At 53.8% G+C, this 20,335-nt stretch overlaps 2 protein-coding genes and 1 long non-coding RNA gene across 5 annotated transcripts in view; 1 reads left to right on the top strand and 2 right to left on the bottom strand.

The window, feature by feature from the left end:
* Window positions 1-3,385: 3,385 nt before the first annotated feature.
* On the bottom strand, window positions 3,386-11,611 carry SLC25A34 (solute carrier family 25 member 34). Of its 2 annotated transcripts, none has more exons than XM_081202682.1 (5): window positions 10,877-11,567; window positions 8,834-8,899; window positions 4,972-5,124; window positions 4,229-4,363; window positions 3,386-3,797 (listed from the first exon to the last, which is right to left on the bottom strand). In XM_081202682.1, the coding sequence occupies exons 1-5, from the start codon at window positions 11,333-11,335 to the stop codon at window positions 3,621-3,623; spliced, it is 990 nt and encodes a 329-aa protein (XP_081058808.1). In that variant the 5' UTR covers window positions 11,336-11,567; the 3' UTR covers window positions 3,386-3,620. The 2 variants fall into 2 exon arrangements, with proteins under 2 accessions (XP_081058808.1, XP_081058807.1); XM_081202681.1 differs by lacking the exon at window positions 3,386-3,797 and adding an exon at window positions 3,835-4,060 and having other exon boundaries at window positions 4,211-4,363; window positions 10,877-11,611.
* Window positions 11,612-15,121: 3,510 nt separating this feature from the next.
* PLEKHM2 (pleckstrin homology and RUN domain containing M2) overlaps window positions 15,122-20,335 on the bottom strand; it is a 35,558-nt gene continuing 30,344 nt past the window's right edge. For both annotated transcript variants that reach the window (XM_081203493.1, XM_081203492.1), the window contains 2 exons: window positions 19,307-19,423; window positions 15,122-16,613 (listed from right to left, as the gene is read on the bottom strand). In XM_081203493.1, coding sequence (XP_081059619.1) covers window positions 16,476-16,613; window positions 19,307-19,423 — 255 coding nt within the window. In that variant the 3' untranslated portion in view covers window positions 15,122-16,475. The remainder of the gene's footprint in view (window positions 16,614-19,306; window positions 19,424-20,335) is intronic.
* LOC308592209 lies at window positions 16,514-20,202 on the top strand. The gene is made up of 3 exons (XR_014010441.1): window positions 16,514-16,645; window positions 17,931-18,740; window positions 19,959-20,202. It is a non-coding gene; the product is annotated as an uncharacterized lncRNA (long non-coding RNA).

Genomic DNA, 20,335 nt, shown 5'->3' with positions numbered 1-20,335 from the left:
ATGGGAGTGGATTCAGCACAGACTGAAACAAAGGACAATAATCAGATCTTCCCTCTGGGGGCAGGAAACTGCAAACTCCCCTTTGTCTCCTGGAAGTGACTCATGGGCAGGGGGAAAGGAAGAACCAGCCAGGTGACAGGACACTCAGGTTACCACCACAACTCCTCCCTCAACCCCTCCTTTTTGTAATGTATGCATGATGTTTCTGGGGGTGGGCTTGACCTAGAGGATGGGAAATTCAAAAGTTTTTATAAGGTCTGGCAGACCATCTTTCTGGGTCTTTCCTCTCTCTTGCAAGTGAGGGCAACACCCTGTTGCAACAGTTCAATAAAGGCCAAGCCTACAGGCTGCTGTTTTGCTCCAAGTTATCCTGGTTGGTGTCTTTGTTTTGTCCAAGGGAGCCCTCGGATTTTTCCGGTAACATGTTCAACATGGTGTCAAGCTCTTTTTAAAAAATGAGTCAGTTGTTTATAAATAAAATAGCCATCATGCGTATAGAGAAATTTATTTTACAACCTTCTGCTAGATGGCAGGAGAGAGGTTTGTGGACTTTGTGCAAAGCAGATTAAACTGGCTAGCAGGGCAGCATTGTTGGCTGATGACTATCCTCTGCTGCGTCTCTTTTGCTATTTGCGCACCTCGGCCTTCCTCAAGCCGATGTTTTGAACTACAGTGCCCATCAGCCCCCAGCCAGCACAGCTGCATGGTGCTGGGGCTGATGGGAGCTGTAGTCCAAATAGCTCAGAGGGCACCAGATTGACAAAGGCTGGCCTTGCTGATGACAACAGTCGTGCTGAGCTCCCTCCCGCCCTTCTGTGTGCCTTGCTACCTGTTCCCATCCTACAGAGGCGCACCAGCGCCTCCAGGTGGGACCAGCCCTTCCCTGTGAGCTTTCAGCCAAGGGTACCTAGAGAGAGTCAACAGTGTATACCTGGTGAGGTGGCACCTTCTGGTGGATTTCTGGTGTGACGTTGACAAAGGTGCCTGTTCATGTGCAAAGCTGAAAGTCCACAGGAGGGTGCGGCTGTTCGTCTCGTAGCTGCTGTTCAGAAGTGCCCAGCCTGTGAAGAGGGAGTGCCCCCCTCCCCATTGCCCCGGTTAGCACAACTCCCTCTTCCCTTCCCCAAACACACTGCTTCTCTGGCAACAAGATGCCCAGGGGAAGCCCACATGCGGGATATGAAGACAGCAGCAGCAGAAACTCTCCCACCTTTGCTTGAGGAAAAAACTGAGCTTGGTGCGCCAGTGGGCTGGAGTGGTTTTGAGGCTGCCAGACTATTGAAGGGGAGACCCGAGATCCAATCCCCTACTCAGCTGTGACTGCCAGTTGCTCCCTCTCAGCCTATCCTGCCTAACAGGGTTGTTGTGGGGATAAAATGTGGAGAACGGTCTTTTTTGCCACTTTTGTTGTTGTTTAGTCGTTTAGTCGTGTCCGACTCTTCATGACCCCCTGGACCAGACACGCCAGGCACTCCTGCCTTCCACTGCCTCCCACAGTTTGGTCAAACTCATGTTGGTAGCTTCGAGAACACTGTCCAGCCATCTCGTCCTCTGTCGTCCCCTTCTCCTTCTGCCCTCCATCTTTCCCAGCATCAGGGTCTTTTCCAGGGAGTCTTCTCATGAGGTGGCCAAAGTACTGGAGCCTCAGCTTCAGGATCTGTCCTTCCAGTGAGCACTCAGGGCTGATTTCCTTAAGAATGGATAGGTTTGATCTTCTTGCAGTCCATGGGACTCTCAAGAGTCTCCTCCAGCACCATAATTCGAAAGCATCAATTCTTCGGCGATCAGCCTTCTTTATGGTCCAGCTCTCACTTCCATACATCACTACTGGGAAAGCCATAGCTTGAACTATACACTTTTTGCCACAACCCTGAGCTTATTTGGATGAAAGGTGGACTAGAGATAAGAAGTGAGAACAACACAGAATGGGGAGGAGGGACCCATTGAAGCCTCTTACCTGCGGGGCTGCACAGGTGAGTTCTGTGTAGGCAAGAGAGTACATTGCAATTCCATCTCTCTCTCTCTCTCTCTCTCTGACAGTGTTTGCACAAAGGGATTTATATAGCGCTCCCCAATATTACCACACCACACACACCATCGTCTGAGTGACCCTCACAACAACCTTGTGGGGCAGGCCAGTCCCCTCGTTCCACCCCTGAATTTCTAAAGGCACTTTAGCAACTCATGGTTCACTTGACTTTCTAGATTTGTGCTGATTGGGGGATGGGGGCTCCCTGCCAACTCCCCTGGAAAGAAAGCGGGGGACAAGGAGGCCTAATGCGGCCTAGAACCCACCCCCAGACCCATTTGCTGAACTGAACATTGCCTACTCATCCATGGAACCCCCCCTCCAAATGACACCTCCTGAGAGAGGGCTATAAATACAACAAAGTAGAAACAATCTTTATTGGGCTTGAGCTCTGCCCAGCCACTGGGCTCCAGTTACAGCAGCTGTTGGAGGAAACAAGATCACCTTGCTGATCAAAGCTGCCACCACCACCCTTCCCCAGTCCCGGCAGGAGGGGGGTGCTCTGCTCTTGGCAAGGTGCAAGGAGGACAGACGGGAACTTGGCAGGGTCCAAATGTCAGAGGCTAAGGCGTTGCCTGCGTCGCAGATGTCTCCGGAGGATTTTGACCTCGACCCCAAACACAGCTCTGCTGTTCCTGAAAGTGGCCACAACTGCTCTCCTGCTTGCACTCCTCGAACTCCCACCTGATGGGTTCAGAGGTTCAAAACAGACCTATTGCCAGCTCTCCAGGGTTTCAGGCTGGGAGACTGAACCTGGGACTGCCTGCAAATGGCAAGGAGGCCACAGAGCTACAGCACCTTCCCCAATTCCTGAGGACTGAATGGACTTCGTGAGGGCCCTGCCTCTAGGACAGAAGCCTCCACCTCTTCAAAAAGCAGGAGCCTCTTCTGCTAAGGGCGACACACTTTTGCCTCTCATTCTCCGCCCATGTGTTTTGTCTTTCTGCTCACCTTTCCCTCTCGCTTCTTTGGCTTTCTTCTCTTCCCCTGGCACAGGCAGGGGGACGTGCTGCAGTCTACCTTAGACCCAAGCTTTGGAGCCTTTTGCACTGGCCCATCAGGCCTCATAACTGGGAGAGCCTCACCGGGCCAGCCTTCTCATGCCATTTACCCTTTACTTTTGGTCTGTTAAGGCCTGGTGCCCATTCTCTACCCCTTTGGTTGCAGGGAGTGTGTGTCCCAAGGCAGGGAATGGACAGGATACTGTTTCCAGGCCACGAAACACCCAAATCTGCACAGGTGGAGCTGCAGCTAGTCTGGGGATGCCCCTCCCTGAGCAGCCTCACCCCCCAAAAAAAAAGGTCACGTTGATGTGAAGCTGCTGTTTGGCTCAGAGGCAACCGTCCTTCTCGGGCCGGTTGCTCCCAACCGTCTCCTGGAAGAAGGGGCTGTATGACCGCCCCCCACCCAAGACCCCTGGTCCGGGGAAAAGAGGACAGGCAGCGCCAAAAGCCCCACTCTTCATTCCAGAGCTGCCTGGGAAAAGACCAGCCTCCCACCCCAAGTTCTGGTCCCATCAGTGAGGCGGGGAGAGGGAGGAAGAGAGCGGGCGCCCCTCTCTCTGGAAATGTTGTCTTTTCTTGCAGGGTTTTCAAGCCCCCTGGAGCTGGTAGGTGAATTTCCTCAGTTCGTCCCAGAAGAGGAGGCTGAGAATGGTGTGTGGTCCCAGGCGGAGGTAGGCAGGCCCCAGGCCCTTGTAGAAGGCCAGGACACCCTCCTTGCCGGTGACTTGCACCACGCAGTCGAAGAAGCCGCGGTAGTGCTTGCCCTGCGGGTGGCAGAGGGGAGAGAGCCTGGTTAAAAGCCGGACACACGCCCTTCGGAACAAGGGTGCTGCAACTCCTCTCACCATCCCTAACCACTGACTGTGCTGACCGGTGGGAGCTGGGAATTCAGCAACACCTTGGGGGGTGCAGCTGCTCCCCATCCCTGAACTAGCCCCAGGATGCTTCTATTTAGGCTCAGAGCCATTAAACTCCTCACCTCCCTCCACAAACGTCTTGGGGTTTCTAAGGCTGCCAGTGACCACCCCTGGCATCAGTGGCGTAGCGTGGGGGGTGCAGGGGGGGCCGGCCGCACCGGGCGCAACATCTGGGGGATTAGGGGGCGCAAATCCACGGGTTAGGGGGCGCAAATTACTTGCCTTGCCCCGGGTGCTGACAACCCACGCTATGCCACTGCCTGGCATGAGAGACTTACCATGCCCAGCTCGTCCACTGGCTGGTTGTAGAGTCTGGTGCTCACCACGTCGAAGGGCGTCATAGCCACAGCAACAGCCACGCTGCTGATCATGCCACCAGCAAGCGCCACCATCCAGCTGTCTTCCTTGAACCACTGTGGGCAGAAGAGGGCAACAGTAAGGGGGGGAGAGTCGGCCGCACCCCACCCGCTCTCGACAGCATCAGGATTGAGCAACAGGAAAAGCCACAAAGGCTGAATATTGTATTTATTTATTTAAGGTATATACCACCTTCCTCCCCAAAGCAGCCCACTGCGGCCAACACACAAGCGATGAGACAGTTAAACCATGTAAAGATAAAGCAGGATAAAGGTCTTGAATTAAAAGGTTTGTTGGAAGAGGAAGGTGTTCAGCAGGTGCCAAAAGGCAACAGAGACAGCGCCTGTCACACATTTAATGGGAGGGAATTCCAAGGGGTTGGTGCCACCACCCAAAAGGCCCGTTCCTACCCTGTGTGGAACGGATTTCCTGATGAGCTGGCCACTCTCTGCAGAGTGCAGGGATCAACTGGGGTATAGAAGGGGTAAGAGGGTCTGCTAGAGGAATCGAACAAGTTAGCAGGGCTCATCCTGGAAAGGGGCTTAGGACGGGGTGGGTCTGAGGCGCTGCTGATAAACTAGACCTTTGTTCCAGAGTCAATGACAAAACCAGAGTCGTGTAACTGCCACAGCCCATCTTCCCCACCCTCTGGCCCCCTCCTCACCTTTTGCTTCCTGACCCACTCTTTGGCGGAGGCGAAAGTGGCCAGCTGGATGGCCGAGCCCACCATGACGCGAGGCACGGCCCCGTTCACCCCTCGCCACAGTCCCAGGAGGCCCTGCTTCTTGTAGATGGTCTCAAAGGCGCTGGAGACACTCTGCGGGGGGAGAAAAGCTGCAGGGGTTAGTCAGCAGGGGGCAGCAGAGAGCAGGGGCAGCTGCCTGCATTGCACCACTGTGGCAGGACACTCATCTGTGGCTTTGCCCCCCTCTTCTCAGTCGGGGGGGGGCAGGAAGGAAAGCCACCCCCTTCTCAGGCTTCAAGCAGATCCCCCCAATAAACATGGGAACTATAGTTTACCCCTTACAGAGCTACAGTTTCCAGGATTTGGAGGTGATGTGCATTAAATCATAGAAATGTAGAAATGGAAGGAGTCCCGACGGCCATTTAGTCCACCCCCCTTAAAATACTGCCCCTATCCAATTTACTGTCCCTTATCCCCTATCCAATTTGAAACCATACCGGACCCTGCTTAGCTCTGCAAATGTGCTAGCAGTTTTATTGCTTGCACCACTAGGATGACTAGTTTTGTAGCTCCGTTCTCTCTCTTTCAAAGAGAAACACCATCATGCCAGTGAGAGACCATCTACTTCTGTTGCCTTAATCCGAAGGCAAAAGGGCCAAGCCTACGAGGTGAAATTGCAGTTCCTCCTCTCTTAGTGATGAAGAGCTGCGCTCCAGACTCCTGAGGGGCTCAGGAAGGGTTTCGACGGAGTCCAAATTACCAGGGACACCAAAGAGCACAGGATGCCCCCATCCTGACCCATTTTGCTTTGGACAAAACAACAACAAGAACAACCCTGCCTCACCCACCATGGCTGTTGTTGTTGCATGAAGCAGGCGGGAGAAATAACAACAACAACAACAACAACAACAACTCTGGGTGGCTCCCAATCGAGTGTTAAAAACAATACAGCATTAAATATTTAAAAACTTCCCTAAACAGGGCTGCCTTCAGATGTCTTTGAAAGATAAGCTGCTTATTTCCTTCACATCTGAAGGACTCTGGGGTTGCGGCGCTCATCTCGCTTTATTGGCCGAGGGAGCCGGCATACAGCTTCCGGGTCCTGTAGCCAGCATGACTAAGCCGCTTCTGGTGAACCAGAGCAGCACACGGAAACACCATTTACCTTCCCGCCGGAGTGGTACCTATTTATCTAGTTGCACTTTGACGTGCTTTCGAACTGCTAGGTTGGCAGGAGCAGGGACCGAGCAACAGGAGCTCACCCCGTCGTGGGGATTCGGAATAGGATGCTGCAATTTTCACTGGAGAAATGTTGGTGGGTATGAGTCTGAAACCTCTGATTTACAGTGTTATTGAACGCTGTGGGTTTACTCTGCATAAAACACTTGAACACAAGTTGAACCAGGTGAGGGATGGAGTGTGGTGGATACTATCCAGGCCAGAGCTCTGAATCTCCTGATCTGAGGTTGGCAGGGCTCTGGGAGAGAGGGTCTTGCCCTGTGCCAGGGAGGGCAAAGGGAGCTATATCAGCAGGAACCCCCTGGCCGCTGGGTCTGGGACCAGAACACACCAGTGGCACAGCTAGAGGTTCCTTCCCCCGGGCCCTTTGCTTCCGCCTCCCTGCTGGGAGAGAAGCCAGCCGAAGGGAGCTCAGGCCAAGGGGGAGGGTGCAGGGAGGACGTCTGTGTTTTGCAAAACAAACATGCTGAGGTGGTTGGAAAGCAATCCGTGCGAAGCGGCACAAACAGCTGACGTCACCTGAGCTCAGGAACAAGCCAACGTCACCCTCTGCCCTCTCTCTACCTTCCCCAACTCCTCCCATTCGGCAACTCTGGATGCTGTAAAACACTCGCTTGGTTCTCAGGCTGGCAAAGTGAGAGGGCTGAGATTCTCCTTAAAAGCAAGAGAGCCCCCCACCCCTGTTCCGTTCTGCCCCGGGAATGGCATGGGGGAAATTCAGCAGCAGAGGCCAGGCATAATCCAAATTTAAACCTAACGGGGCAGAGAAAAGAAGCAGAGTCTGCTTCTAACGTGCCATAAGCCATGGGTAGGCAACCTAAGGCCCGGGGGCCAGATCCGGCCAATCGCCTTCCAAATCCGGTCCACGTACGGTCTGGGAATCAGCGTGTTTTTACATGAGTAGAATGTGTCCTTTTATTTAAAATGCATCTCTGGGTTATTTGTGGGGCATAGGAATTTGTTCCTCCCCCCCCAAAAAAATATAGCCTGGCCCCCCACAAGGTCTGAAGGATAGTAGACTGGCTGAAAAAGTTTGCTGACCCCTGCATTAAGCTGTCTAAGATGGCACACTAAATATTGGCGTGGTGGGCATATCAGAACCCTCTGGAAGAAATAAGAATAGCCCCTGTTGGCTGGAGCAGGGCTGAGCAAAGCCAGACAATATTGCTGGACTTCTGGCCACCCCTTATACCACCCCTTATACTGAGGCAGTCCATGGGTCCATCTAGGTCTGTCTCATTTATACACTGACTGGCAGCAGTGGCTCTCCAGAGCTTCAAGACAGGGGTCACCCCCAGCCCTACTTGGAGACGTTGCCGAGTCTCGAACCTGTGACACTGTGCATGCAAAGCAGAAGCTCTGTCACTGAGCTATGGCCCTTCCTCGGCCATGTTGGCAGCTGGGAGTTGGAGTCCAACGCCATCACCTATGGGGCACTGCGTTGCCCATCCCTGCTCTAGAGCAGTGTTTCCCAACCTTTTTTGGGCAAAGGCACACTTGTTTGATGAAAAAAATCTCGAGGCACACCACCATTACAGCCCCGTGACGTCAGCGCGCAGCGTCACGCCGGGAGGGACGCACGAAAGTGTAAGTTTCAATTTTTTCCCTCCCCCTTGCCGGGGAACCTCCAAGCTTTGGGGGTGGGGGGGGAGGAGGCAGCAAAGCGAGGCAGGAAGGAGAGCGTGGCTTGGCTGGGTGAGCTTTGGCAGGGGCAGGGAATGAGAGCCGCGAGGCGGGTGCTGCGGACGGAGGCGCTGCCCGCCGAGCTCGCAGGCAGCCAGGCAGGCAGACGGCGAGAGCCCCGCGCTGGGCGGCCTCTCCTCGCCGCCGCCGCCCCGCCTCTCGCCGCCCGACTCGCCCGACTTCCTCCAGGCAACATCTCGCGGCACACCAGGCAACATCTCGCGGCACACTAGTGTGCCGCGGAACAGTGGTTGGGAAACACTGCTCTAGAGGCACCTCTGGCCTCTTTGTCAATGAATCAACCCTCCTCTGCAGCGACTACTAGGACTGGGGACAGTGGGCAACAAGGAGAGCTGCTCCAAGCCATTTTGCAGCCTCAGGAAGAAGTGGCACACATACACAGGTGTAACACATCACTGCTGCTGCTGCTGACCACCCCACAAGCACCGCCTGAGGCAGCTGCCTCACCCTGCCTAATGGAAGGGCCGGCCCTGGCAGTTACGGTGGCTGCTGATTGGTTGGCTGTCATTTATACAGAAAGTGCCCAGACGATGCTGCCAGAGCCTGGTAGCCCTCAGCCCAAAGGCCTTGGGTGTGCTCATCCAGTGCTTTCTTCCTGGCTGGCTGTGTCCACCAATCCTTGCTCCTCTTCTCTGCAGCAACAAACCCCTTCCCCTTTAAATGGTCCCAGCTGGGGAGGTTCTGCTAGAGCATCTGCTCTGCATGCAGAACTTCATTCCCAGTATTGAAAAGACCCATTGGCACTGATGGCTAGGTGGCCTGGCCTGATAGAAGACGGTTTTCTGTGTTCCTCCTGCATACACAACGGACTAGACATCACACACACACCCAGAGGCCACCCCCTGCAAATTCACCCCCCAAAGCCTCATCGCCGCCACCCTCCTGACCCCCAGCTCACCTGGTGGTTGTGCTGGTGCCCCACGGCGATGGCGGCCAAAGTCTGGGCCTGGAGGTGCGTCTTGACCTGGAGTCGCAAGCAGAGGAGCAGAAAGGTCAGCGAGAGCAGAGGCGGGTGGCAGGAGTCTCCCCCCTCCCCACAGATTGTTTGAACCACTGGCTCCTTTGCAGAAAGAGGAGGACTCTGCCCGACCTTGCAGGCAACAAGAAGGCCTCCACCTTCTCTGCTCTGTCAACACCCTGGAGAGGTACCTTGGGGACAGTTACATAACTCTACCTGGCTGGTGATCAGACTTCTGGAGCTCAGTGGGTGTGCACTCCCTGAACCATGCAGTGTGGATATTGTAGACTTTGCTAGAGTTTAGCGGAGCCCTGCCAGGTGTGTCCACTTGCATAAAATATTGGGGAAGGAGCCCAGGTAGGTCCCATCCCACATAATCACAAGATGCAGCACACACATTTGAATGGCAGCGCCAATCAAATTTTTCTGGGGGGGGGGGGAAGCAGCCCCTTCAAATATTTTATTGGGGCGGCTCCTAAGCCTGCCAGGTCTTGGCCTTGTCTTCAGAAGTCCTGAGCTCCTCTGAAGGGTGTGTTAGGCTGTAACACAGATAGCAAAATAGCCACCCTTCCTGTATGGCCCCCAGCTCTCTAAGCATGTCTTAACCACCAGGTCTTCAGAAAAATAGGTAACCCGCCCCCCATCATTTCCTCATTGGTGCTCACTCTGTGCCATTTCTTTTAAGGTGCACAACTTTCCATTTGTTCTGTGCCGGACCTCAGCATCCTCTGAGCTACTTGGGATTCTTGTTCAGACCACGGGTTGGTGGGTGGAGAAAGGCTCTCGCCTGGGCTCCTCCGACATCAGGATGGGGCCCGATGGGAATTACAGCCCAAAACACACTAGAGACAAGCTTGATCCAGGGCGGCCAGCGCAAGACTGATAGGCCATGCATTTCACATGCACTTAAAAAAAACCTCTAGCAAAGAGGGGTTCTGTATCCCAGGCAGAAATGAGCAAGATTGCCCCAAGTTGGTGCACTTGATCTCTCTTTTGGGCAAGGAGGAGGAGGTTGTGAGGTGGTCAGCCATCCCCTGGGAATCTTGCTCCTACGCTGCCCAAACACATTTCGCAGCCTGCCTTCGCTGGGACAAGACTCTGGGCAGCTTTACGAAACAGGAACAGCTTCTCAGAATGCTGCAGAGCAACTTTTGCAACCCCACACAGGGCTGGTCTCTCCTAAAGCTCTAGGACGGACGGTTGAACAGACAGACCCAAGCAACCAGCAGCCATTTTCTGGGGTGGTTGGTAGCTGTTTGTGGAAGAAACTGCTCAGCCCTCCAGGGTATTTTCCATTTCTGTCCTGCCATTCCTCCAAGGAGCTCACAGCAGCGGTATATGTGGCTCCCTCCTCATTTTATTCTCATATCTACCCTGCGAGGTGGGTGAGACTGAGACTGGCTCAAGACTATACTTTCAGGGATCATCCAGTGAGCTTCATGGCTGTTTGGGGATTTGAACTCGGCTCTCCCCTGGTCCTAGCCCAGACCTAACCACTTCAGCACTCTGAATCTCAATGGGCAAGGGGTGGGGGACGCCACAGCTGTTCTACAGACCACCAGCGGGTATTTGAGAGACACAGCAAGAGAGGCGCAACCGGAATGCCTCGGATGTGGCAGACCTGGGCTGAAAAATCCCATTTCTGACACAAGCTCAGTTCATGGCCAGAGGCCAACTGCCTCAGCTTCCTGCTCTGTAAAATGGGAACAAGTCATGTGAAAGGGAGCCACCTGATGCACGGGCAAAACAGGACAAGGGTTCAAAACAGAATTACTGCAGATTTGTGGGGCTTGGCCAGCTTTCTGCCTGCCTCAGTTCTAGCTCTGCAAGATGGGGATAATGAGAACTGGCCTGTGTGCAAGGTTCAGATGACAAAATAACATATTTCTACTTGCTACAAAGCAGGGGTCACAGAGACACAAGGCTGCCCACTGCCCTGAAGCCAGCTCGGCTTGCCAGGCAGAGCATCGCCAGGAGACTCACCAGATAGGCTGGGCTGCCCACAAAGGCACCGAGTGCCCCGGCCACGGCCCCCGCCACGATGGTCCCGCCTGGCTGCTGCGTCAAGCCAATGTCTTCGGCGTGGGAGTAGAAGAAGAAGCGCACACCATTCATCAGTCCTTGGTAGAGCAGCCCGGCTGTCAGGCCTTTCTGGAGCCCCCGGAGCCCGTCCGCCCGGCTGACAGCCACCATGGCGTGCAGGACCCCCCGGTAATGGCGAGGGTAGGTGCCCCGCGAGCGGAGCTCCCCTTGCAGCTGCAGGCGGGTCTTCACCACCTCCAGCGGGTTGGTGAAGACGCAGGCCATGCAGCAGGCCGTGGCCCCCAGGACGAAATCCACTGGAGGAGAGATGGAGAGCATGTCTGCCGCGTGGCTGCGGGGGGGCTCCATGGTGTGGCCCCCGCTGGCCCAGCTGTTGACAGGGACGACCTGGCAGGACATGCAGGGAGATCTCCTCTGAAAGTGAGCTAGCAGAGCTCTGTCTCCAGAGAAGTTTGGTGGGACTGCAGGTGGACCCCGGCAGGAGCCTGCTTGGCCAGTGCCAATGCCACCACCAACTCCCCCTTTCCTGGGGAGATCAGCCCCTCTCCTCCAGCAACCAGCCCCTCTCTTCCTGCCCTGCTCTCCAGCTTGCTTTGTGCCAAGCAGGGCTGTTTGTGCCAGTTGAGTGACACCTTTGGGCTTATATCGCTGGCCAGCCCCCTCCCTCAGCTGACTCTCCGCCTCTGGGAGGGATGGTTGGGTGGTGCCTTCCTCTCTACAGTATTTGCCTGGGTGCCAGGGAAGGGGTTGGGCAAGGGAGGGAAGCAGGCAGAATGTAGGGGAAAGTTCACACACACACACACACACACACACACACACACACACACACAACCTTCTGCCTGCCTCCCTCTTTTGTTTACTGGAGATCATTTTGCTCCTGAGCTTGCAGGAACACACTGCTCTGCAAGTGGGAGGCGGGGGGGGGGGGAGAGAGAGATATTCAGCGCTTTCCAGACCAGAACAAAAAAAAAAACCCAACCCCCAGCGGCCAGCCTTGAATTCCTGAAAAAGTGTGATTAGTGGGGTGCATTCCTTGCGGGAGAGCAGTCCAGTCAGCTAGGCAGGCAACACACACACATGTGGGTGTTTTTTCCATCATGTACACATACCCAGAGTCATCCAAGAGGAATCCGTATCATCCAATTTTTATCAAAATTCTAAGGTCTCAAATATAGAATTGATGCTCATAAATGTACACGTGTTTGAAATAGCACAGAAGAGCAATCCTGAAGCCATTTTGACTCTCCCAATTTCTCTGCAAGAAGGAAGGAAATGGGAAAAGCTTTCCTATTGTCTTTGGACTGTAGGGGCTTACACCTTCCTGCAAATACAGCCTGGTTAAGCTGAGCAAACTATCAAAATGTGTAAGAAATTCAGGAACTGAAGTATTTGCCATCTCTAAGGAATGGCCAGGCTACCCAGAAAACGCAATCAAGTAAGTCATTATCAGGAATCCTGGCAGACAGAGGAGAAGCGACACTCTCAAATTTCTGCTGGAGAATGTATGTATGTCTGTGATGTATGTATGATGTTTTGGGGGGTGGTCTTGGGCAATTTCAAAAGTCTTTATAGGGTCTTGCACACCATTGTCTCTCCTACCTCCTTGCAAGGGGCTGGGGACTCTGTTGCAACAGAAAAATAAAGATCCCCCTTGGTTTCTATGGATCTTGCCTCCATCCATTCATCTCTGACCGATCATGGACTTAGGGGACTCAGTCACTTGGGGAGTTGGGCAGCAAAAAACAACCCCCCCCTATTTTTTCTATAACACAATGAAGCTGAATTTGGGAAGATTCATAGAGTTGGCAGGGACCCTGAGGATCATCTAGTCCAATCCCCTGCTGTCCCTTAAGGGGATCGAACCTGCAACCATGGCATTTTCAGCACCACGCTCTAACCAACTGACCTATTAAGTCTGGAAAGGCAGATGAACAGGCCCAGTTAAGACCAACGTAGATAAGAATCTGAAGAAAGCATGGAAGCAGTGGCGGAGGAAGGGAGCGGGAGCGGCAGTCATCTCTGGGGGGGGGGGTGACAAGAGGGCACCCCACATGGGGCTTGGCCCACCACTCCCGGGTGCAGCAGTGCGAGCCATCGCCATTGGGCCACTGCCGCCGCGTGTGGTTTCCTCCGCTGCTGCTGCAGCCACGAGTGGAGGATCCCTCTGCTGTCTGTATGGTGCATGTGCAGCCGCGCATGCACTGTATGTAGTAGTGCTGCGCATGCACCACTAGGCGGTTTGCTCCGCCCCGCTGCAGCCACGAGCAGAGGATCCCACCACCATTTGTACATAGCGGCACCGCGCACGTGCCGTACATAGCAGCACACATGCATGTGCTGTACATAAAGCACGCACATGCAGCGTATGCAGCACTGCGCATGAGCTGCGGGGCAGTTTAACCGCCCCTGTGGCCAGTATGCCCCACCTCTCGACACCCCGCACTAGGTGCCGGAGAGCCTTAGAATCATAGAGTTGGAAGAGACCACAAGGGCCATCGAGTCCAACCCCCTGCCAAGCAGGAAACACCATCTTCCTTCATTCCTTCCTTCGCCCCTGCCTGGAAGCAGGTGGATCAGGCCAATGTGGGGTGGGGGGTACCAGGCCTAGCCTTCTGTCCTCTCAGTGGTCAACCTGGTGCCCCACCGGGAAGCGCCAAAGGAAGGCTGAGGGCAACCACCACACTGTTGCGACTCTCGGCCACTGGGATTGAGAGGCGTTTATGGCCTCCAGCTGCAGAGGATGGCTAAGGATGGCAGTGCCGTGGCAGGTCCCAAGACTGGGTGTGAATCTCTGCAAACGACGCACCAAGAATCTGGCCTGAATAGGCCCCGGGCACACAGTGCCTCTGCTGCTGGGCATGCGTGGCCCTTCCACAGAGGCAGAGCAGGGGCACGTCTTGAGCACGTGTCCGAGGAGGACCGGCAGCAATCCCTGTGCCCGAAAAAGAGCAGCTGGCTGAGTCTGGAGGCGTCTTCTTGTCAACAGCTCGAAATAGCACGTCTCAGGAGAGTGTGGCATTGCTGATGCTTGCGTAAGATGCACTGAGAGGACAAAAACATGGAAGGGTTCCAAGGAGGAGGCGGGTTGGGAACTAGGGCACAGGAGGGGGCAAAGGGACCCCTGGCTGCCCTTTGCCCTGGTCGTGGAGCCTCCTGCACCCATCTGGGGGCACCAGCTTCTCCTGCTCTTGGGTGCGGCCCTGAGGCCTTACTGTGCAAAAGGCACATGAGGTCTGTTTCCATTTTGGGGTCTCTACAAGTTTGCACTTCCTGCCAGGACTGCAAAGATTAGAAAAGCCTCCCCCCCCCCATGGCACTGGACTGGATAGCCTTGGCCTCAGCCTCCTCCCTGGCATAGGAATCTGCCTTACACTCATTCAGACCACTGGGTCCATCAAGCTCTCTATTGTCTACACTGACTGGCAGCAACTATCCAAAGTCTCTCCCCCAGGCAGAGTCCTTTCCCAGGCTGAAGCCTATTTACCAAATGACACCCGAGGCTCCGCTCCTCACCTTAAAGCACAAACAGGTAACCAACAGAGGAAGGAGACGAGAGAACAGAAGCCAAGATTAAACTGAGATAACAATTTGTCAAATCCCTTTGGAGACGAAACAGCCAGAGAAGAGCAAGCTGGTCCTCCTGCCGCCCTGGCAAACCCTACAACTCTCATTGGGACGCGGGTGGCGCTGTGGGTTAAACCACAGAGCCTAGGACTTGCCAGTCAGAAGGCCGGCGGTTCGAATCCCCGCGACGGGGTGAGCTCCCATTGCTCGGTCCCTGCTCCTGCCAACCTAGCAGTTCGAAAGCACGTCAAAGTGCAAGTAGATAAATAGGTACCGCTCTGGCGGGAAGATAAACGGCGTTTCCGTGCGCTGCTCTGGTTCGCCAGAAGCGGCTTAGTCATGGTGGCCACATGACCCGGAAGCTGTACGCCGGCTCCCTCGGCCAATAGGGCAAGATGAACGCCGCAACCCCAGAGTCGGCCACGACTGGACCTAATGGTCAGGGGTCCCTTTACCTTTACCTTTACCACTCCCATCATCCCTAGTTAGCAAGACCATTGGTCAGGGATTATGGGAATTGTAGTCTGAAAACAGCTGGAGACCCAAGTCTGGGAACCACTGAGCTACAGGGAGCTTTCGGGTCACCCCCTTGATGTCCCAGGCAAGCAGGCAGACTCAGCATTAACCAAGGAGTGTTTATTACAGGGTAGGAGGGGAGATGTATGTGCAGATACATTCTGCCACACAGGCCACCTCTTGGGGGGAGGGGAGACCCCCTGCATGAACGCATATAATACATTAGCAAGTCTCTTCTCTGTTAAAGAAAATTTAAAATAACAACAGCTTAAAAAAAAACACACCACCACCCTCCTCAGGCAAATAAAACCCGAACCCTGCCTATCATGGCTGGGATAACCAATGCGGCCCCTGCTTCCTATAGATTTGCTCTTGGCATAAACAGATCAGCACCACCCACCCAGCTCCCTTCCAGCACCCCCCCCCCCCGCCCTCAAGCCAGCCAGGAGGGAGGCAGGCACAGAGGGACTCCCCTCCTGCAAAACAACAGGAATGTGAAGAGGCAGGATCTGCACAGACCAGCAGCTGCCAGGGCAGACCGCCCCCCCCCCCAAGGAAGCTTCTCTGGTTGCAGGGGGCAAGGAGGAGAAGATGATCTCACTGCTCCAGGTCAAAGCCCACTCCTGACAACAGGTCCTTTCCTGGGAAACTCCACTCCACCCATGGAAAACTGGGGACAGAGTGCCACCTGCTGGCCTAACAGAGGAAGCTGCCGGCGCCGCCACTCCCACCCTGGCTGCTCCTTCTCAGCTTCCTTGAAGAGATGGCGAATGCCTAGATCCGCTGTGCCAGCTTTGCCCGGTAGCCTGCCGAGACCAGGGCAGAGGGGCTGGAGACAGGCAGAGATCCCTTCACAGAACGAGAACACCTGGGGGACGAAGGAGAGATGGGAGAGCAGCAGGCGGAGATTTGTCTGTACCTCAGGGTGGGGCGAAAGTGGAATAAGACCGGCGAGTTTCCGCTTCGTTTTGACAAGAGAAATGCATGCAGGGTGTCCGCCACGTCCCAACCTTGCCTCATCCTAACAGCTCCAGACCTCCCGGCCCGGGTCGTGTCCCTCTACCCCATTCCCGTTAATAAGAGATTAGTATTCTTCGAAGGTGAGGCCTTGCCACCAGGCCCCTGGCAGGGCTGCCAGCGGAGCGCCAGCAAGCCAGTCCTGTCCATCGCTGCCGGCAGCCCTCGTACCGTAACCTCCAGCTGAGATGTAGCAGGAGAAGGCGAGATGCAGCAAGGTGGGCCCGGTGAAAGTTGCTCAAGGATCGCAGTGCTTCATCGGCCTATTATTACACGTGCACACTCATTCACCCACACGGCCCCCTTTCGTCTCCAGCTGGATTCTGCTGGCAGCCAAGTAGCCGCCGGGAGGCCCAGCTCCACTTCAAGCAGCCTCTGGCTCGTGAAGATGGCCAAAGCCCACGCTGCCGCAGAGTCGTGTTTTTCCCTGCCGGCCGGGAGGCTAACACCAGGGGTCCCGGGAAGCCCTCCCGCGGCAAAGGCTGTCACTCCGCTGCCAGGCGCTGTGGATCAAGCTCACGGCGTCCTCGCACTTCTTCCGGATGGAGGCGTCCTCGATCGGCTTGTGCAGGAGGTCCACCTGTCAGGACAAAACAGGGGCGGGAGAGGAAGGTTTGTGGTTTGCTAAGACCAAAAACAGGGAGTTGAGTGAGGCTGAGGGGTGAGCCCTGCTTAGTTAAAGCCCCAGCAGCCAAACCACAGAGCCTGCGGCCACCTGGTCCGCAGGATGCGACAGTAGCTGTTTCTTCATCACAGATAAGGGACTCAAATGGTATTGATGTATTGTATTTCTATCCCACTTTTTTCTCAGAGATCAAGCTGGCATACATAGTTTCCCCCGTTCCTGAATTAATCCCCAATGTAGGTTAGGCTGAGATGCAGCAACCAGCCCCAAACGTTGTCTAGTGAGCCTCCTGGCCGAGTGGGGGATTCGAACCCTGGCCTTCTGGCTCTCAGTCCAGCCATGCTGCTCCAAACAGCACCTGTATTGAACTAACATACACTTTCAACCATATACAAAAATGACAAAGTTGTTTCCTCGTGTGCACCATCATCCAAGCTGGAATCTGGGGACAAACTCCAGACAGACAGACAGACAGACAGACAGACAGACACACACACACACACACACACACACCCTGCCAAGGGATTAGAAGATATCAGTCTCCTGAAGGAACTTGACAATTCTTCGTTGAAACAGATGTTTCAGTGATTACCTGTATCATAGAACTGTGGACTTGGAAGGAACCCTGTGAGTCCTTGACTCCAAACCCCCCCCCCCCCACAATGCAGTGTGTATTGTTGCTGTTTTGTATAGCTGAAATATTCTATTAGCACAAGCAGCTGTGCCCCCACTCGCTCGGCTCACCAAACCCCCTGCTACTCCCCACCCACATTAACACCCTCAAACTTCCTCTTCCCACCCAATGCAGCTACCTAGCTCACTTTTCACCTTCCCAACCCCACTTCTTCTTGCAAATCTAGGATTATAATGCAGCTGTGCAAATCCTCCAGTGGGCGTGGTTGGGGTTGCGTGATCACAGAATTGTAGAGTTGGAAGGGACCCCCCCTGCAATGCAGGGATCTCAGCTAAAGCATCCATGGCAGATGGCCGCCCAACCTCTGCTTAAAGCCGCCAATGAAGGAGAGCCTGCCATCTTCCGAGGGAGTCCGTCCCACTGTCCAACAGCTATAACTGCCAGAAAACTATTCCCATGTTTACTCAGAATTTCCTTTCTTGTAACTTGAAGCCATTGGTTTGGGTCCTCACCTCCAGAGCAGGAGAAAACAAGAAATCTTCCTTGTGGCAGCCCTTGAGCTATTTGAAGATGTCATTGATTTGCTTTCTAAAATCTAATATTTCTGTTTTTTTCTTTTGTTTGTGGTGGCGCTTCAGGATTATTCTCAAAGGTTCTCGCCCTCAGCTTCTGCCTCCCGAAAGCCCTCGAGACACTACAAAGACCCTTCAAAATCCCACTCTGCAACGGCAACATCCTGAAACACAGAGCGGGCTCTGGAGGAGGCTGATATGAGCCAGTGACTGCAGGTCCAAGGGGGGGGGAATCCTAGGGGCTGGATTTCATCCCAATGCTTGATTTCATCTGATCCACTGTGCTGGGCTGCTCTGGACTCTCTGGCCCAGCATTGGATATGGGATAGATATTTCATGCCTGTCACTTTACTAAATGGTGACTTATTTATTTCTATGCTAGTCATAGAATGTTTCTATGCTAGACATTTTTACTTCTTTTTATCTTTCTATTTTATTCCTTTATTATTTCCTTCAATACTCTCTTTTCTTTTCTTTTCCCTTTTCTCTGCTTTCTTTGTGTTGTTGTTCTGACCTGGTCTTTTGTAATTTTTGTGGTCCTCGACTCAGGATTAAGGAGGGGTTAACATGGATGGATGGATGAAGGGAAAAGAATATCTCCCAGGGTGGGAGGATGGAAAAAGAAAGGTAAGCTCCCAAGTGAGAGTTGGGATGGCCCCTCCCTTTGAGTGGGACAAATTAAGATTTGCCTGTGAAAGAGGACTTCTTCTTTCTCTGTTTTTGTTTAGATTAGTTTGTTTTTTTATTGCAGTGCATTATGTCTGAATAAACCACATTATATAAAAGAGGAAGGAGTGATGAATGTGCCCAGAGTCTCATAGTCCCTTGCTATATGTTGAATCAGAATGTGATGACAGGCTTATGTCATCAGTACAGGTATGATTTGGATCTCTTTATTTGCAACTAGGAGAAGGAAAACTCTGCCTTGTAGGATATCTTCAAGAGAAGACAAGGTTAAGGAATAAACCCTACTCAAATCTGGGGAGAGGATTCTCTAAGATGGTTGGATGGTGCCTTGTACACCTCCTTCCAGCAACTCCTGCAGCCGCTGGTGCCAAATGTATTGCTCTGCTTTCCTTTGCTCCACGGGGGGGGGGGGGAGGGCTTGTCGTCTGGGCATCCCAGAACATCCATGCACACTGTCTAGGCTTGCGCCCCAGGGAGGTCACTTCGATGCTGCCAATGCAGCAGTTTGACTTCACCCCTGGAGGTGCACTCCATTGTCTCTTGAAACAGAAGGATGTCAACAAAAGGCCCTTTTTACCTTTAGCAGCAGCAGCAGCAGCAGCAGCAGCACAGCCACCCCTATGGTTTGATGGCAATGCCACTGTAGGAGCCAAGACACAGCGTGGGCCTCAGTGTGCAGGAAAGGGAGGAGATAGGCAAAAAAACCTGGCCGCCTTTCAGAGGAGTGAGGCCTGCCAACAGCCATGCCAGCTTACCTGGTATGTGCTTTTCCACACTGTGTCCAATGCCAGGAGGAACCTCTCCAGTTCTGCTATGCAGCTAAAATAGAGCACCCAGGAGGGCAGGTACTGCTTGCGGTCCTGGGCAAACTCCTAGGGAGGGAGAGAGGGTAGAATCATAGAATCATAGAGTTGGAAGAGACCACAAGGGCCATCTAGTCCAACCCCCTGCCAAGCAGGAAACACCATCAGAGCACTCCTGACATATGGTTGTCAAGCCTCTACTTAAAGACCTCCAAAGAAGGAGACTCCACCAAAGAAGGGTAAGACACACATCAGTTGAGGGGAAGGGCACCTGCTTGGTATGCAGAAGGACCTGGGTTCAATCTCCAATGTCAGCATCTCCAAGCAGGGCTGGGTATAGGCTCCTCCTGTCTGAAAACCCTGAAGAGCTGGATAGCTTAGTTGGCTAGAGTATAGTGCTGGTAATTGCAAGGCTGCCCGTAACGGACAGCTGCATGTTCCTGCGTCACAAGGGGCTGGATTAGATTATCCTCAGGGTCCCTTCCAACTCTAAGCCTTTGGATATGCTTATCAGTAATTGACAATAATGAGCAAGACAGAGTACGGGCCGGACTTTGTATAAGGCAGCTACCTATTTTCTTATTTAAATCGGCCCTTTATTCAGAACTATGCTGGCTTGGTCGTGGTACATAAAATGAAATATGGCAGGATCCCCAAGAACGCTACGCAGAGCTGCCTTCAGGACCATTGGCAGACCGACTCTGCGTTAGGAAGGTGTCTGCAAACGAGTCACGAAGGTTGGCTTCATCAGTGGCCAGAGAAGGAATGACTGCTGGGAGGAGCACACAGAGAAGACATGCCATGGTGCACCCGCAGTAGCAAAATTTGCCCCACCTGCAATAAAACAGGTCTCCAGCCACAGCAGTCACTGTAACTCTCCAATGGTCTGACTTCATTCCCAAAGGTGTCTTCCGAGACAGACGAAAGCCAATCATTATTCAGAGCTTACTTTATTTACGCTTTAAGAGAAGGGTCATAGCT

The sequence above is a fragment of the Podarcis bocagei genome, assembly GCF_964188305.1.
Source record: "Podarcis bocagei genome assembly, chromosome: 7".
Lineage (NCBI taxonomy): Eukaryota > Metazoa > Chordata > Lepidosauria > Squamata > Lacertidae > Podarcis > Podarcis bocagei.
The sequence above is the reverse complement of the archived record's forward strand: the minus strand, read 5'-3'. Positions and strand labels throughout refer to the sequence as shown.

Coding starts and splice junctions, on each gene's coding strand:
- SLC25A34 (XM_081202681.1), bottom strand. CDS start 11,335: ATGTCCTGCCAGGTCGTCCCTGTCAACAGCTGGGCCAGCGGGGGCCAC. Junction 4,364..4,971: donor AGTGGGTCAGGAAGCAAAAG/GTGAGGAGGGGG, acceptor TTCTGCCCACAG/TGGTTCAAGGAAGACAGCTG. Junction 4,061..4,210: donor TGGTAAGTCTCTCATGCCAG/GCAGTGGCATAG, acceptor CACTGATGCCAG/GGGTGGTCACTGGCAGCCTT.